This window comes from Silurus aristotelis, assembly GCF_946808225.1.
Source record: "Silurus aristotelis genome assembly, chromosome: 14".
Classification (NCBI taxonomy): domain Eukaryota; kingdom Metazoa; phylum Chordata; class Actinopteri; order Siluriformes; family Siluridae; genus Silurus; species Silurus aristotelis.
The window spans coordinates 9438772-9455714 of NC_139587.1; the positions used below are offsets into that span (position 1 = coordinate 9438772).

Below are 16943 nucleotides of genomic sequence, written 5' to 3' on the forward strand. Positions count from 1 at the left end.
TTGTTTTTTGTTTATTTTCTTAGCTTGGGGGTTTGAATTTAGCAGTAATGTATTATGTGTTAGCGGCCGGAGCAGCCTCTTTAAGAAGGTAGCGGATGTTGGTAAGAAACGTGACCAAGGCACCATGACATGCATTAAGAGTGAGTCATAAAAAGATGTGGCGGAGAGAATCCCGTAATTTTCCAAAATAAAACACCGTTCAGAATCAAATAATAAATAAAATGGAAATAATGTAAGTTATGTATTCTTTCTGTGCGGCCAGGTACCTATTGACCCACAGGGCGGTGCCGGTCAACGGCCCGGGGGTTGGGGACACCTGCTTTATGTCATTTGGCGGTCGCGCGTATGTTGCTGCACTAATATGTGTAGCCTCAAGAGCATTTTTTTGATAATACTATCCATTTTATATCTTAAATTAACCATATTATCAGTTGTTAAAATATTACTTCAGGCTTTATGTATATTATCAGACAAATTATTAGATTTGTAGGGAAATGGTTGCTTTAAAGAATGATTAGCAAAATGGAAACTAATAGTTAATGAATGGATTGTGACTGGGACTAGAATAGAGGGGGTGTTATGATAATATACAAAATACAAATCTAATATTTACATTTTCTGTTAATAAAAATATTTAACTTTCAAGTATAATCAGTAAACATTAACAATATTGTTTGTCTCATCTTTTAGATTTTTTGCATTATTAAAACGAAAAAGAAAAAACTCCCTACAACATCACAAACACAACAGTACAGTAGAACATAACGTTCAGGCATTGACAAAGAGACATGTACATTTTCATATTTTTCCCCAATACAAGATCGTTGTGGTGTGTATACATTTCTGATTTGTTGTTTTACAAACTTGTATGTAAATGAAGGGAGTATTTTGGGAGAAACGGCCTGCTGTTCAATGATTGTTTTGTTTTTGCACAGACTTGTCAAATCGAGAGCTGAGACACAACCTACTGTATTGTTCGACACCCCTTGTATATAAACAAATCTTGGCAATGAAGGAATGAAATTTAGTGATAATAAAGCATGAAGCATTGCCTGGTTAAAGGCGTGTGCAGAGTGCTTTAAGAGCATTACAAGTACAAATGTAGATACTTATTGAAAATTATTGAAATACCATCCATAGCATATGCCCTTATAATGGACTTAAAACACTTGGCCATTATTACTATAAAAAAGTCCCAAATTGTTCACTTGGTGCATATATAACCATTAACAACCACAATTAGAAAGAAAAAGATTAAAACTGGTTCATTTGCAAAAACATACAAGACCTTTTGTCAAACACTTGTCTTAGTCCTAGAGTTATGAGAAAAACAGCAGAGGGGTGAAAAATCAAGAATGTGCACAACGCCTGGAGTTGGATTGATTACCATGTCCCAGAGTAATTTATATACCAATGAACACTTTTAGGAGACAACATTTCCTAGTTTGTGCAAGTATTGTGTTGTGTGTTACTAACGAAAGTCTGATTTAAGTCAAAGACATCTAGCAGCAACCTCTCAGGTGACCACCAGTCTTACCCTTGTCCTAGGATCTCATGTACTTTTTTTCATGTAATTTCCCTTTCCAAACATTTCTGGCCAGCTAAGAGCTACAAGGAAATATAAAAACTAGAATAGTTAGAGAAAATCGAATCATAACTAGCTTCAATACTTTTGAAAACAGGCTCAACTGGTGCCGAATTCACACTTTGTTAGACAACCTATTTAATTACAGAGTATTCAGATCCTTAGTGTCTTCCTACTAATAAATAACCCTAAAATAATAAGACAAATCAAATCAGTACTCTGACTTTACTATGAGCGCACTAAATTGAATGATTGAACTGCACAATTGAGACTTGTTAAAAAATAATAATCACATTCAATTTACTGAATTCAGTGCAAGAAAATATACAATACAGGTAAGGCATGACTGCAAATTGGAATTCAAAATGACAATATGTGCACAATTGCCAGTTACATGTGATTTTTACATATACATTACTTGCAGCGGCATTCACAAGGGAGACAACTTATAAAAAAGAAGGAAAAAAAGTTTTATTCAAACTAAAGTGAATTCAATCTCCAAAAATCTTGGGTAAGAAAAATTACTGGTTGGTGTTATAGAGATATACTTAAGTATAAGTGAGCATGTAACTATACCCATATGCACAAATATACATGTTTACTTATGAATTGTACATAAGTAAACATAAAGAAGGACCATTCATACCACAAATGACCTACTGAAACCATTAACATGATTTAGACTGATGTTTTATAAAGATGTTAGCTTATAAGCTAGGCACACTAGTTAGTACTCACTGAAGTACGGAGTACACTGCAGCCCACACCAACATGGCTACAGGGAATCTTAATGGGCATTTCTGTTCGATCACAGCATATATGTCAAGCAATAATTACCCAATTAACATTAAGGACATAATTCACTTGCAGCATTTCAGCCAGGTAGATAGAAAAATATAATTATTTGAGACCCTGGCTGCCCCTAGCAATCCTGCTCCAAGAATGGGAATAGTAGTTTGAGATTATTTGAAAAGCCTGCGGGGTGGGGGGGGGGGGGGTGGTGAGGGGGTAAAAAGCAATTACCCGACTGAACTGTACCATTCCATTCTCATCCTGTGTTGTTTAAATTAGGTTCTAATTTACGAGGTGGAGGGGACAGAGGAGTGTTATATCAGTGTGTCTTTGTGATGGCGCATTACGTGCTGATTCTTTTCAGAGGGTCGTCTGAAACCCTTCTTGCAGTAGTCACACCTATGTGGATAGTCCTTAGTGTGGATGGAGATTACATGGCGTTTGAAACCTGAGGCGTCCGCCGTGTTATACTCACAGTACTGGCACTGGTAGACTTTTCGGCCACTGTGAGTTTTCACATGTTTCTTGAGTTCGTTCTGGTGCCTGAAACCACGCTTGCAGCGTTTGCACTTAAAAGGCAGTTCTTTTGTGTGCACTGACAAAATGTGTCGACTCAGAGTGAAAGGGTCTGAAATCTTAAAGTCACAGTGCCGGCACTGGTGCACCTTGTTGCCCCTGTGTGTTTCTGCGTGCTTTTTGAGCTCTGATGGCCGGTGGAAGCCTTTTTCGCACACGTCACACTTGTGCGGAAAGTCCTTGGTGTGCACCGAGATGATGTGGCGCTTCAGGTCGCTCGAGTTGGTGCTCTTGTGCTCACAATGTGGGCACTGATGAGTCTTGTGGCCCTGGAAGACCTCCATGTGCCTCTGCAGGTCCTTGTCATCAGCGAACGCCTGTGGACAGTGGGCACATTTAAACGGCAGTTCGGCACCATGCTTGCTCTTTACATGAGTCTTTAAGTTCGATGGGTCAGCGCAACGGAAGTCGCAGCGTTGGCAGCCGTAAGGCTTCTCGCCCGTGTGTGTCCGCATGTGCTTCTTGAGCTCAGACGGATGGCGAAAGCCCTTGGCGCACTCTGCGCAAACATGTGCAAAGTTTCTGCTGTGTACTGCCAGCAAGTGGCGGTTGAGCAGGCCTTGCTCAGCCGTCTCGTATTCGCAGTATTTGCACTTGTGCAGCTTGGGTTCCTTGTCACGCAAAATCAGCTTGTTGGGGCTGAGTGGACTCGCTTCCCGGTAGTGCCGTGTGTACTCTGTGTACTCTGGGACTTTCTCGTTCTTGACTATGAGCTTGTGGCTCTCTAAATGGTTATGAAAGCTGACCTTCTTGTTAGTAGTGAAATCACAGTCTGTACACTGGTACTTCTTCTTAAACATGTGGTCTGGGTGGTTCTTCATGTGCCGCTTCAGGAACCCGCGTGACTTGAACTTTTTGCCGCAGATGTGGCAAGGATAGACCGTCAGTGGAAGGCCGTCAGGGCCAATTATTACAGCTGCAACAGAGAGGATGATTTACTTAAGTGTGCACACGTAAATGCTGTTTCTACAGCTTGTTCACTGATACCAGCTTGTTCTGTCATACCAGTCTGGCACTGTCGTGTTTCTCCCTTCTTCTTCTTCTTGATCCTCTGTTTGAGAGCGCGGCTTGTACTGATGTTGTCACTGATTTGCAGGTATGGAGTGGTTGCTCCATGCTTACTCTCTAAATGAGACTCCAGATTGTTACCTACAGTGAAAAATAGCAGTTGCAACATTTGAGCTGGCCATTAACCTTGAATAATTTATGTACAAAGAGGGGAGAAGAAACATTTGCAGAGACCAATGCAGAGAACCATGTGCTAAATCTTTTGAAATCGCAAGAATTACTTAAACAGGAATGAAAATTGATAAAGAGCTAGTTAAGAAGTGCAAAGCAAGAATGTGAGCGTAGAGACAACATCCTTTAAAAGGAAATGATGACTGAGCAGCCAATAAAATTGTACGCCTGTATTCACCATCAAACTGATGCTAATTCAATACACACATCTAATGCTGTGCATTAAAGAAATAAGGAAGCAAAATAGAAAAAAATATTATAAAAAAAAAAAAATTCTTTTTTTTTTTTTTTTTTTTAAACCACACACCTTGGGACAAAATGGCATAGAGAAAATACATGAAGTACCGTAATTTCCAGACTATAAAGCGCACCCATAAATAAGCCGCACCCACTGAATTTTACAAATATTTTTATTTTGAACATAAATAAGCCGCACCTGTCTATAAGGTGTCTACACTGAAACTATTGAACTTTACACAGGCTTTAACGAAAGACACGTTACACACGGTGTAACGGGTGAAATATGTTGCGCTTACTTTAGGAGCATAGCGGTATTTTGGGAATAGCCTGGCGCTGCATTTTTCCAGTATTACTGCGTGTGTGCAAGACGAGGATTATGTCCTTATTATTTTCTGATGCTCATTTCTAAGTTTCTTTGACTAACCCGTAACGCTGTTGCCAAGAAAAATAAAAAAGCACGAGTTTTGGAAACCTGTCTGTGCTTATAAGATTTAATTTGCAACTGGAGTTTTAGTGAGCTCTCCCATGACCCAGACTCAATGCGTTACAACAGCTTGTATCTAAACAGTAGCCTACCAAGAAAGTCATTGTTCACTGTCTTCCTCCTTCCTTTCACAACTATTTCTCTCGGGAGTTTATCTTTTGGCATCGTCATGCGTTTAAAAAAAACTTTTTCTCCCGATGCCGTGCAGCTCAGAACACAGGTGAGGTGCGTTTTTTCGTTTCCGTTCAGAAATTTCATTTGTCTAATGTTATGGGGTTCAGTTCTTTGGCTTGAAGTTTGTGAAACCAGGAAAAACCCAGAAAAAAATTATAAATAAGCCGCTTCGTTGTTTAAGCCGCGGGGTTCAAAACGTGGGGGGAAAAGTAGCGGCTTATAGTCCGAAAAATACGGTACACCAATAATAAAAAGTTCAGAAATGCAGGGGGATATCATAAAGCTCAAAGCTAATTAAAGGCATCAAATTGGCAGTTATGAAACTACCTCATATGACCGATCATTAATAAGAAAATCTCTCATGAGCCAATTGCTATAAAGCCTGAAAATTCTGACGCCCACCCAATCTGCTGTTTTCATGAATGTCAATTCTATGCGCTCCTGCACAAAGCCAGACAGAATATGAAACATCTCTGCCCAATATCCTGAACAAGCAAATTTTGTGACAAAAACATTTTCAGTTCTAGTGATTATCGACTAATGGAAAAGAGTGGCACAGGACACCATGAAAATGCAGCACCATATCTAAAGGACTGAAGCAGAGAACAGGTAACTTACTAATCTCTGAATTCACAAATGTATGAAACAATCATGCTATAGCACAAGCAGGGATTAGTATTAATCAATAGTGAACATGTTGCTTTTGTCTGAATTGTTGTAAAGGAACTTGCCAAATGGAAGAATTTCTTTACCCATGGTCCCTATCTGGCACTACGCTGGTAAATATATTGGCAAGTAAACACGTTTCTGAAGTGGTATGTCTTACATTCAGTGCAAGTTTGGCACAAATGAATGGTATTCCATCATTTTTGCTCAGCCTTTCATCACTTCACCTATATGCTAACGTATCTCTGCACTGTAGTTTTGATGCAGATCTCTATGTGAGCATACGCAAATGTTTTAGCTTTTACTTTTTCGATCGTCCTAGTTACAATAGCAGCGCATCATGGCATCAATCCAACTGACTGTTCGGCATGTATTTTTAGGCCTTGCTTTGATCGATCGTTGTAAAATAAGAAAAGTATGCAGTAAAAGTAAACATGTGTAGTCCCTTTGCGAAGATGACCAAGCAGTGGAGTATGATAAAGGCGTAAAAGGATGAAATACTAGCCAAAGTTAGTATATCATGAGTAATAGTAAAATAGACAAGAATTATAAACAGCAAACTGTTACAAATCTGCTATGAAGGAACCTTCTACAAAAAAAAAATAAAAAAATACCTCAACAACGTAATAACCAAATAAAACCTTCCCTGACTGGAAATTAAGCTCTGGAGGGATCTCTCCCACGAAGCAAACAAGAGTCTCTGGTCGAGTTGCACATACTCCACCAGAGACAAGACATAGAGAGGATTACAGAAAACTATTTTATAACCTTCGGAATTACTTTCATTTGGAAAGGATTCGGATATTGAGCAAAACAGACAAGACCCTTTCAGATGAGAGTAATGGATGAACAGAATGTCTACCCAAGTTGCAAATGTACATGCACAGAGCTAAATACAGTACAGACCAAAAGTTTGGACACACCTTCTCATTCAAAGAGTTTTCTTTATTTTCATGACTATAAAAATTGTAGATTCACACTGAAGGCATCAAGGCTATTTGACCAAGAAGGAGAGTGATGGGGTGCTGCGCCAGATGACCTGGCCTCCACAGTCACCGGACCTGAACCCAATCGAGATGGTTTAGGGGTGAGCTGGACCGCAGAGTGAAGGCAAAAGGGCCAACAAGTGCCAAGCATCTCTCGGGGAACTCCTTCAAGACTGTTGGAAGACCATTTCAGGTGACTACCTCTTGAAGCTCATCAAGAGAATGCCAAGAGTGGGCAAAGCAGTAATCAAAGCAAAAGGTGGCTACATTGAAGAACCTAGAATATGACATTTTTTTGTTATGTATATAATTCCATATATAATTCCACGTGTTCATTCATAGTTTTGATGCCTTCAGTGTGAATCTACAATTTTCATAGTCATAAAAATAAAGAAAACTTTTTGAATGAGAAGGTGTGTCCAAACTTTTGGTCTGTACTGTACATACATTAAAAAGCAGAGGATGATGTGTCCATTTAACAACTAGCTAAATGTTATATGGTTATGCATTTTATATTTAATTATTCAAATTCTACAACTTTGTTGGTACATTGAATTGCTCTTGCTACTGGGGTAGCATAAGCGGCAGCTCTCAAGATATGATATTCATGTTTTTTTTTTTATTGCAACCACGGTTCACAATTTCTTTTTTAAAGGCCTTCATCCTCTAATAAAATGGGCCGTACATGCAGCTGTCTAAGCGTTAAAACTCCAGCAGTCATGCCGATTTAAACTTTAATGTGGGTAGGGAAGCCAGAGCATAGGAAACTAATTTTAAGAATAATATAATATAGGCAAATATTTCAGATATTGGTTTTGAGTAAGCGTATTTTCTTCCCCAACCTTGCATTATGTTAAAGAGATGTAAAAGGTGCTACATTCAAACAAAAAGTAAATATTCCAAAAAGAAATGACCAACCATAAGCAGCTGCCCACGCAACAGGAACAAAAGTCTTATTCGATGGTGAATCCTCCAATTGTGCTTCTTGTATGGCAGGAGCCTCGTCTTCCCCAACAATCACCTCCATATATACTTGGTCAGTCATCTCAGAAACATCTATTCACAGAATACAGAACACATACACTTTGTAGTTTATAATACAACATTAAAAAATTATGTTCATGTCATATTAAATTAGCTTTACTTTTTTAATATTGTTATTAAATACTTTTTTAATCTTATTTAATATTGTACTTTTTATATTGGCCGTGTCAAAATGACTGTCATAAATATCCTCAGAATATTATTTGTATTAACATGCAACTTGATCTTATTTGTAGCTTGGTCTCATTTTCTTCCAGTCATTCAATCTTGACATTATTGTATTCCATAACTGCTGCAAAGTTCCGATTCACATTCATCCTTGAACCTCCCAATGGTGAGTTTTGTATTCAGATATGGCAAAAGGAGGCCAATGAAGTAAACTAAACTCGCTGTCTAGTTAACTGAGTCTACTGATTCATGCTGTAGATGGCAAATTCTCACTCTACCCCCTGCATTTTGCAGCAGACATGAACAGTCATCAGAAAAGATTAAATCTTTTCAACATCTTTAACTGTCCAGGTTTAGTGAGCCCGTGTTCACTGTAGCCTCGGATTTGTGTCTCAATGTAGATGCTATTTCTTGTTCACCAAAGTGAGTATAGAGTGGTTATTTGAGTTAATCTTGCCTATGTCTCGAATCAACCCAGGCTGGCAATTCCTCTGCACATTGTGTAATTTCTCACAATTCCACATCATTTCTATAGAGAAGAGTATTATAAATTCTAATTTTACATTTTAAAAATAAAAGACCAGCAGTTTACAAAATTCCCCACCAGCATGTCTGGCACAAGCCCACTAGACCATAAATAATTCCCTGAATGTGCAGGTGTACAGTGCAACCTTGATACTCGCAGGAGTTACGTTCTATGACCCCTCGTGAGTAACAAAAAATCGCGAGATTTTGACTCACTCTTTTTGATGGTTCCTTTTGTACATGTACTGCACTGTAAACGCAACAAAAATTGTGATAAACTTGTTATAAATGTTTTATATACTAATTTTAATGAATGATACAATAGGTATTCAAACATTTTTATGTAATTTATTAATACAAACTATCAGATTTTTCGAGAGTTACTCTTAGTCCGGTTCCCAATGAAAAGCCGCAAACTATTGGGGTCGCGAATATCGAGGTTCCACTGTATATGTGTTTTAAATAAGGTGGCCAGCAAGCATAAACTGATGTAAAATCCACTATTCCTAAATATAAATACAGTATAAGCACTGGCTTCAGAACAACTCTAGAGAGTAAATTTAGTGTTTAGTATTGTAACTTAATCAAGTTTTACTCACTCATATCTTCCTGTCCTTGGCTTGCATCCTTCACCGCCATGTAGACCATTTTCTCCCTGGGCAGTCGACCTGTACTTGCTGTTGCTGCCTCTAAAACTGTGTGCCCGTTGGGGAAATCACTCTCTGCAACAACCTCTGTTCCACCTACACCATGACCAGAAAAACAGAGATTTTCACCAACAACTCACATGCATTTCTTGTTTTTTTTTCTTTCTTTTTTAATCTTAGGATAGTTTTTTTGAGAAAGAGAGAGAGAGAGAGAGAGAGAGACAGCTGCAGATATAAAATACACAAAAATGTTTTCTCAGTAGGGTGAACGTTACAATGACAAAACTAGATTATTTCAAATGTTAATGCTATTTCACACATAACAAAATGTCACCTATTTCCACATCTTCATCCCCTTCAGCCTTAAAGATGTACACTTTGATAACCTCAGAGCCAAACTCGTCCTCCTTGGATTCATCATCCTGGCACACCTCTGTGCTGATTTTTAACGGCGTATCACTGATATCCAACTTCTCCCCCACATCATCCACTGAAAAGTCAAGAAAAAAATAAATAAATAAACATCTGTGATTATAAATTCAAACAGATCTGTCATTAATAGTACTTTTTAAGAAGTATTTAAAGTGACAGTATCGGCTTACACCTTTTTATTTTCAACAAAACTGCCATATAACACTAACATTTCACCTATTAAATTCCTACTGACTAACATGAGATCATGAGGTAGTCTCCCGAGGTGCTCTTGCCATCTTCGTCGTCATCAGTCTTGAGGGTCTCGCAGGGTGGGGTGTTCTCTTGTGCCTGAACTATGGCCTCTGTGTCTGCAACCATCACCCCCTCTGACACCAGCTCAGGATCCAATGAACTATCCTCATGTGTAGACATTAGATCAGTCACAAACACCTGTTCAGGCACAGATTCTTCGATGAGTTCGGCAGTCAGGACATGGTGATCCGTGTCCAGAGCCTCCTCAATGGCCACTTCAGCTCCCAGGATAGATTCGGCCATGATGACATCCTCTTGGCCAATGCCCGGCCCTTCCACCACTTCAGCCTCCAGGCTATGCTCCAATAGGATGCCCTCGTCAGTGCTCACATCTGATATCAGCACAGCTTCAGGTACAGATACCACAATGTGTTCGCCATCAATGTGGGCCATGCCCCCCATGCCTACAGCATAGAAGCATACAGAGACCAAACTAAATGGCACATATGCATTATACACAGTCAGAATACACTGAAATGAGACAGATTAAAGCTCAATCACTCACACACCCACTCTTACCAAAGTCTTGCATTATCATTGTGTGGGGCATTTTCAACTCCTGGGAGTGAAGTTCTAGGACCCCTCCTCCTTGATCCATTTCTTGGATTTCTTTTATTTACAATGCTAAAATGAAAATATAAACGAACAGAAAAATAAAAAGTAAGCCACTGTCTGTATCAGGGCAAATCTAAAAAAATATATAATACATAAAAAGTCAAAGCATACCTTCACATTTGCTGACAGTGTACCTACTACACATAAAAGTGTCAAATATAAAGCCGCATTGTGTGTGGGTCATCAGGGAGAAAAACACCTTAAAAAAAAAATAATAAATAAGAAAAAAATAGTGTTATTAGTAATGTGCCAATGACAGCAACAAGATTTCTGAATACTCACAAAACTCTTGTGCAAACTGAACTCATGCTGCACTGCAAGACTTTACAAAATTCACATTATAGAGCGTGGGCAGCTCTACCTTCATTGGGTTGTCTAGAATCAGATGAGATGGACTTGTGTAATGTCACACAATATTATTTGGGGGTGGGGGGTGTGTGTGATTTCTCGGGGCAACATCCGCAAAACGGATCTCCCCAAAGAAGTTGTTTCAACGTTGTGGAGGGAATTTCCAGGATGACGTAATGACCCCGCCTATAATAAACACAGGAAGTCTTTCCTCGTTAACATTCCGTTTAAAAAAAAAAAAAAAAAGCACAACGTCTGCGACCTGTCGCAACATTTATTGTCAGTGTATGACTTTTACATTTCGTGTGTATTTTGTGTATTTTTGATTCCCCATCCCCACCTCCTCATCCTCCTCCCCTACGCGTGCGTTCCCTCCTCTGCCCGGATCTACCCATAGCCCTTTGCAGCAGCTGAAATCATGGCTATTGCTCGCTCTCTCACTATTACGTGCGATGCTGCACCCTGTTACGTCAAAGCGGCAATTATTTGCAGCTTATTTTTTTTATTTTCTTTCCCCGTGATTATATTACTAGCATCAGAAAACCAATCGTCAGTAATAGCCGACGTTGGACTTTGAAACCTAGTAGACCTCACTCACGACTGGTCTATGTTAGCGATTTCTCTATATATCGGTAGTTGTAGATCTGCCTCGGGCGCCATCTTGTTTTCCGCCATTTTACTTCTTGCTAGTTAGCCTCAGTGGCGTTCTTTTAACAACAACAACAACAACAACAGAAACTCAGTATAGCACGAAATTGTTCTATAACTCGACACTCCGTTTATTTGTTTGAGTCCCAGGAATTGTGTTACGCGCCGCGTCGGTATCCCGACTCGTCCAAACCATCGAGCCGTTAGCGCAGGCTGCTAGCTGGCTAAACGCAAGGCCCTTCTGCGAGCTTTTGTTTGTTATGCTGGCCGACGAGGCCCAAAACAGGCCGCGGCTCAAATTTTCATGGCTCCCCGAGTCTAGAGCGAGGCTTTACCTGGTCCGTTGAGTCGTCCTCGGTGCACCGGCGGGGTTCTTATTGTACCGAGGGCATGATAATGCGGTTTTGGTGTTATTTTGCAGCCGTAGCGCGTCTGCGGCCTGTACATCCAGAATCCCCGAGCAAGCTTTCGCAGGCCCGGGCCAATCAGGCTGCGCGCCGCCAACAGGGGCGGGAGGGGGCAGACAATGCGCGCGAGGCCTCGCTCACCGCCGAGCCCGGGCCGTTTACGTCACCCCATAGAGAACCATAGCCGAAGCTATTATGTTATTAACTCGATTAAAGCTTCGGTTTGATACAAAGCTCACACTAGTTCACCAAACACTGACTATACCTGACAAATACTCCAACTAATACATCATGATGGACTTCATGTTTAGTCTTTCTCCCCCCCAGCAGAATTGTGATTTGTAACAAGGCCTTTGAGGCAGTTAGTTCTTTAAGGATAATTTATGTAATATAATTTATATGGACATGCTTCTGTGAATTATTCCTTAATCCTGGTCAATAGCTGATTAATCAAATATATATATATATATATATATATATATATATATATATATATATATATATATATATATATGATTAATCATCTATTGATATATATATATATATATATATATATATATATATAAAATATATAAAAAACGTGCTAAGATGCTCAAAAGACACCAGCAATTCTTCCATTCTGCTAAGATTGATATTGGCCTGTAGGGCCTAGATGTAGGCTTCTGTTCAAGTCATCAAACCCAACCTCAAAATGACCTCTAAATCTTGAACACCACAACTAACACAAGTAATGCCTTACAATGTGCTAGGAAATGTGGTATAGAACAGCAGCACATAACCAAGAAGCACAAATATGAGAGGGAATAACGATGATTATGGCAGTACCCTCTATCTAATGTATGCAAAATGGCCCAGCTTTCCAGCATCAACCTAAATCCTGCCAGTAGCCCAAAATTATGGCAAAACTATTGCTGCTAAAAAGAAGTTAATGTACTTGCAATTTAATAATGAAATGAACAAAAGAGAAAACATGTTCTGTAAAGAGAGAACGGTGCTAGTACAAAAGGCCAGTGTTGAAACATACTGGAGAAATCAGAAAATATATGCAGGAGAGTCAGAAAGAATTGATGTGTTTATAAATTATATATAGTTTTACATAATTATAAAAAAAATAGCTTTAAACCAGAGCAAACATGAAATTCTTGCTTGTAATTTGTAAGTATTAGTAGTTATTATATTACTTTATGAGCCTGCATGAATAATGTTCAGAATAAGAAAACTGGGTCATTTTTGTAAGGGTGAAATATAGTTTTTTTTTATTTTTTTTTTTATTACCACTGTTTGTAACCAGCACCAAACTAAAAGTCCTAATGTTTAGTTTTGGGTTTCCAGCAACTGGAACATTCTTGAAGAGTGCAGAGAGAAAAGTGAGAACAGAATTTTGGAGACAGTCTTGAAGCAGAATCCAGTGACTTCAAGTTTATTATAGCTTTTTTGTTACTTTTTGAGAAGACGGAAGACTGCATAGACTTTGTTTTTGTGTGCCTTCAAAAGGTATATCGGATAAAATTCCACTAAAACAGCTCATACATAATTTCCTTCATTTCTGGAAGAACAAACAGAGAACATCCAGTTGTTCTAAATAAGGATCTAAGAACTTAATAACAAAATCTCATTTTTAAAACAGCATATACATACATATGTTCTAGGTCATTTATACACTACAGCACTTTTTTTTCCAGCAACTTCTCCAGTTATCATAAAAATAAAGCAGCTTGGCATTTTAAAAACACCACACACAAAAAAATCTAATAAACATAAAACAGGCCATTTTAAAGTCCGATGAATCAAATCAAGTCTTCTCAAAGATTTTCCTTTAGCATTTCTCAGGTTATTGTGGCAATGGGGAAGAGGGGATTCATGCCGGAATAAAACTTTCCAGTTTTGCGCCTTGCTGCTTCTGGCCTTGGTGTGTCCAGCGTCCATGTGATGTTTTCAAAGGCAGCTGTGTTTTATGGAAGTTTTCTAGGAGTACGGAAGGGAGAATAAGAAAAGCTTTAGTAACAGCCATCCTTCCAGGAATCGTCGGTTATTGGACCACAGGTTTTTGTCATCCCAAGAGACCTGCTGTAGGAAGATGTAACGAGAACAGGAAATTGGCTTTTACAAATCAAGTGGTGTTGATGATGCCTTATATAGAGGTTTGGATTGAGCAATATGATATTTTAATTTAGATTAAAAAATAATAAATAAAAAAAAAAAAATAAATGTTACAAACCCTTACTGGAACTTGATGATGTATGTACTTGTGCGTGTGCGTACACAGTTTTTAATGAAAAAAAAAAATAAATACAAAAAAAAAAATTATATATATATATATATATATATATATATATATATATATATATATATATATATATATAAAATATATTCATTAAAAAAAAACTGTACGCACACGCACAAATACATATAATTTTTTATTATTATTTTTTTTTATAATGTGCACTTTTTTGCTTGCAGTTTATATTGAGTGTTTTTTTAAGTATGTATATATATATATATATATATATATATATATATATATATATATATATATATATATATATATATATATATATATATATATATATATATGGATAGATGGATAGATAAAGCAACTCCTTTGCTTTAAGAAAAAATATAGCCTTGGTACATCCTCTGCCATCCTATGCACAGAATATGTAAGTAAAGCATTACCTTCTAGGGGTCTGAGCAAGTCTGCTTTTTGACGAAGCTGAAGCAGTAGGTGTCATGCTTCTGCCCCCTGCTTGTTTTGGCCCTGTGCTAGCCGTCCTGCCTGAGGACTGAGCAGCTCCATTGGCACGCCCTGGTGACTGCACCCTCCGTGCTCCTGGATTCTGTCCCTGAGCTCCAGCAGTCACTCTTGCAGACTGTCGCGCTGCAGCCATGTTGCCCACAGGGCTGAGAGCTTTCACAGGAGCCCGCAATAAGAGCGGTGACTGGCCACTGCTTCTTAATCGAGTGTTAGACACACCTGTGGCACAAACAACAGCTAACACTTATAAAAACTTAATACATTTTAATAGCAATAATGTTCAATTTTAAAATCAAAGCAGTTAAATATTCTCTATGGCCTTTTAAAGGTGCTCTACATAGAAAACATTGCACAAACCGTTAAATCATTACAATCAGGAAGTCGGTTTTAAAATTAACCAGTAGATGGCAGCACATTACCAGTATAGATACCGACTCAGTAGTGATTGCTCTCAAAACCATGGTTTTCATTAAAAAATTATAATAATAAATAAAATTTATTATAATAAAATAAGCATTAAAATGTCGGTAAATAATTTTTTTTTACATTTGCAGTAAATAAAGCAAAAGATAAGCAACAGTGCATAAATATTTTAGACATTTTATGTAAGGATGAATGGATGTAGGAATGTATGGCCTAAGATAATGCTTTGGGGTTAAGCATAGATGATGGCACTCTGAATTTCCTATGTATCACAATATTATAGCCAAAACCAAGTTGCCTCTGCCAGGACATTAAGACCTCAAAGAATTGGTTAAAATTATTATTATATATACATATACATACACATATATATATATATATATATATATATATATATATATATATGCAATGTATAGCTTTTAGGGTGAATGCTGACAGGTTATATCAAGACAAGACACTGTGACCCCCTTCTATGGCTTTAATAAAATACTGCCAATATAATTCTTACAATATTCTCTTTTCTGATAAACAAATATTCCAAAAGAAATATTAACAAGCCTTTTTGGCAAATACATTATTTAACCTAAATTGTATGGGGTCCTTAAAATTTGAAGCCAGATTTTTGCAAATTTCAGAAATTATGTAGCCTTAATGCTGACAATGATTTTTTTTGTTTTGTTTTTAAATTAGCAATAATTCTCAACAACACTGTATATTCTTCTTTTCTTTTTCTTTCGGCTTCTCCCATTAGGGGTTTGCCACAGCGGATCATCCGTCTCTATACCCCCCTGTCCTCTACATCTGCCTCTTTCAAACCAACTATCTGCATGTCTTCCCTCACCACATCCATAAACCACCTCCTTGGTCTTCCTCTTTTCCTCCTTCCTGGTGGCTCCATCCTCAGCATTCTCCTACTGATAAACCCCATGTCCCTCCTCTGCACATGTCCAAACCGTCTCAAACTCGCCTCCCTCACCTTGTCTCTAAAACGTCCTACATGCGCGGTCTCTAATAAACTCATTTCTAATCCTGTCTATCCTCATCACTCCCAATAAAAACCTCAAAATCTTCAGCTCTGCTACCTCCAGCTCCGCCTCCAGTCTTTTAGTCATTGCCACTGTCTCTAAACCATACAACATCGCATGTCTCACCACAGTCCTATAAACTTTCCCTTTCACTCTTGCAGATACTCTTCTATCACAAATCACTCCTGCCACTCTTCTCCACCCACTCCACCCTGCCTGCACTCTTTTCTTTACTTTTCAAACACACTCTCCATTACTTTCCACTTTCTCCACCTCTTCTTCCTGCAATCGCACCACCCCACTTCCCTCCCTCTCATTCACACACACATGTCTTAAGCCTACTGACTTTAATTCCCCTTCTCTCCAGCACATACCTCCACCTCTCCAGGCTCTTCTCAAACTGCTCCCTACTCTCACCACAAATCACAATATCATCCGCAAACATCACAGTCCATGGAGACTCCTGTCTGACCTCGTCCGTCAACCTGTCCATTACCACTGCAAACAAGAAAGGGCTCAGAGTCGAACCTAGATGCAAACCCACCTTCACCTTAAACCAGTCTGTCGTTCCCACTGCACACTTCATGTTGATTATATTTTGGAATACTCCATTTGCATACTCCCTCTTACCTCTTTATTTGTACCTACACTACGCAAATAAAACTTCTATCTTCACTAATCTGCTCCATGACTGACATATCAGGACACTGATTTATCATGAATATTGTGTGATTGTGGTTGATGTGAAGAACTGAATCCCTTCATAAACACTTAATGATATAAAAAATAAAAATAAAAAATAGATTAGCATTAAAAATTTGTCTACACTTAATGAAGGGGTGTGTTTATAGGCGTGATTGGAGGGATGAC

General features: G+C 38.4%; 2 protein-coding genes across 9 annotated transcripts in view; both read right to left on the reverse strand.

Moving 5' to 3' along the window:
- Positions 1–1860: 1860 nt before the first annotated feature.
- znf711 (zinc finger protein 711) lies at positions 1861–12171 on the reverse strand. Of its 4 annotated transcripts, none has more exons than XM_083560276.1 (10): positions 11799–12171; positions 10829–11001; positions 10579–10666; positions 10372–10476; positions 9798–10256; positions 9461–9616; positions 9079–9222; positions 7661–7798; positions 3959–4102; positions 1861–3869 (listed from the first exon to the last, which is right to left on the reverse strand). In XM_083560276.1, the coding sequence occupies exons 4-10, from the start codon at positions 10448–10450 to the stop codon at positions 2692–2694; spliced, it is 2298 nt and encodes a 765-aa protein (XP_083416402.1). In that variant the 5' UTR covers positions 10451–10476; positions 10579–10666; positions 10829–11001; positions 11799–12171; the 3' UTR covers positions 1861–2691. The 4 variants fall into 4 exon arrangements, with proteins under 4 accessions (XP_083416402.1, XP_083416401.1, XP_083416403.1 ...); XM_083560275.1 differs by having other exon boundaries at positions 10750–11001; XM_083560277.1 differs by lacking the exon at positions 10829–11001.
- A 1099-nt stretch (positions 12172–13270) lies between these two features.
- The window catches only part of LOC310736643 (SLAIN motif-containing protein-like), a 25050-nt gene continuing 21377 nt past the window's right edge, over positions 13271–16943 (reverse strand). For 2 of the 5 annotated variants that reach the window (XM_083560345.1, XM_083560343.1), the window contains 2 exons: positions 14547–14844; positions 13271–13835 (listed from right to left, as the gene is read on the reverse strand). In XM_083560345.1, the coding sequence (XP_083416471.1) occupies positions 13823–13835; positions 14547–14844 (311 nt within the window). In that variant the 3' untranslated portion in view covers positions 13271–13822. Of the gene's footprint in view, positions 13938–14546; positions 14845–16943 lie in introns of all 5 variants that reach the window. The other 3 variants (XM_083560344.1, XM_083560341.1, XM_083560342.1) reach the window with 2 other exon arrangements.

What these genes read in the sequence shown, in the direction of transcription:
- znf711 (XM_083560277.1), bottom strand. Translation starts at nt 10,450, where the DNA reads ATGGATCAAGGAGGAGGGGTCCTAGAACTTCACTCCCAGGAGTTGAAA. An exon ending in AGACTACCTCATGATCTCAT is followed by an intron (nt 9,617 to 9,797) that starts GTTAGTCAGTAG and finishes TTGACTTTTCAG; the next exon opens with TGGATGATGTGGGGGAGAAG. An exon ending in CCAAGGACAGGAAGATATGA is followed by an intron (nt 7,799 to 9,078) that starts GTGAGTAAAACT and finishes TTCTGTGAATAG; the next exon opens with ATGTTTCTGAGATGACTGAC.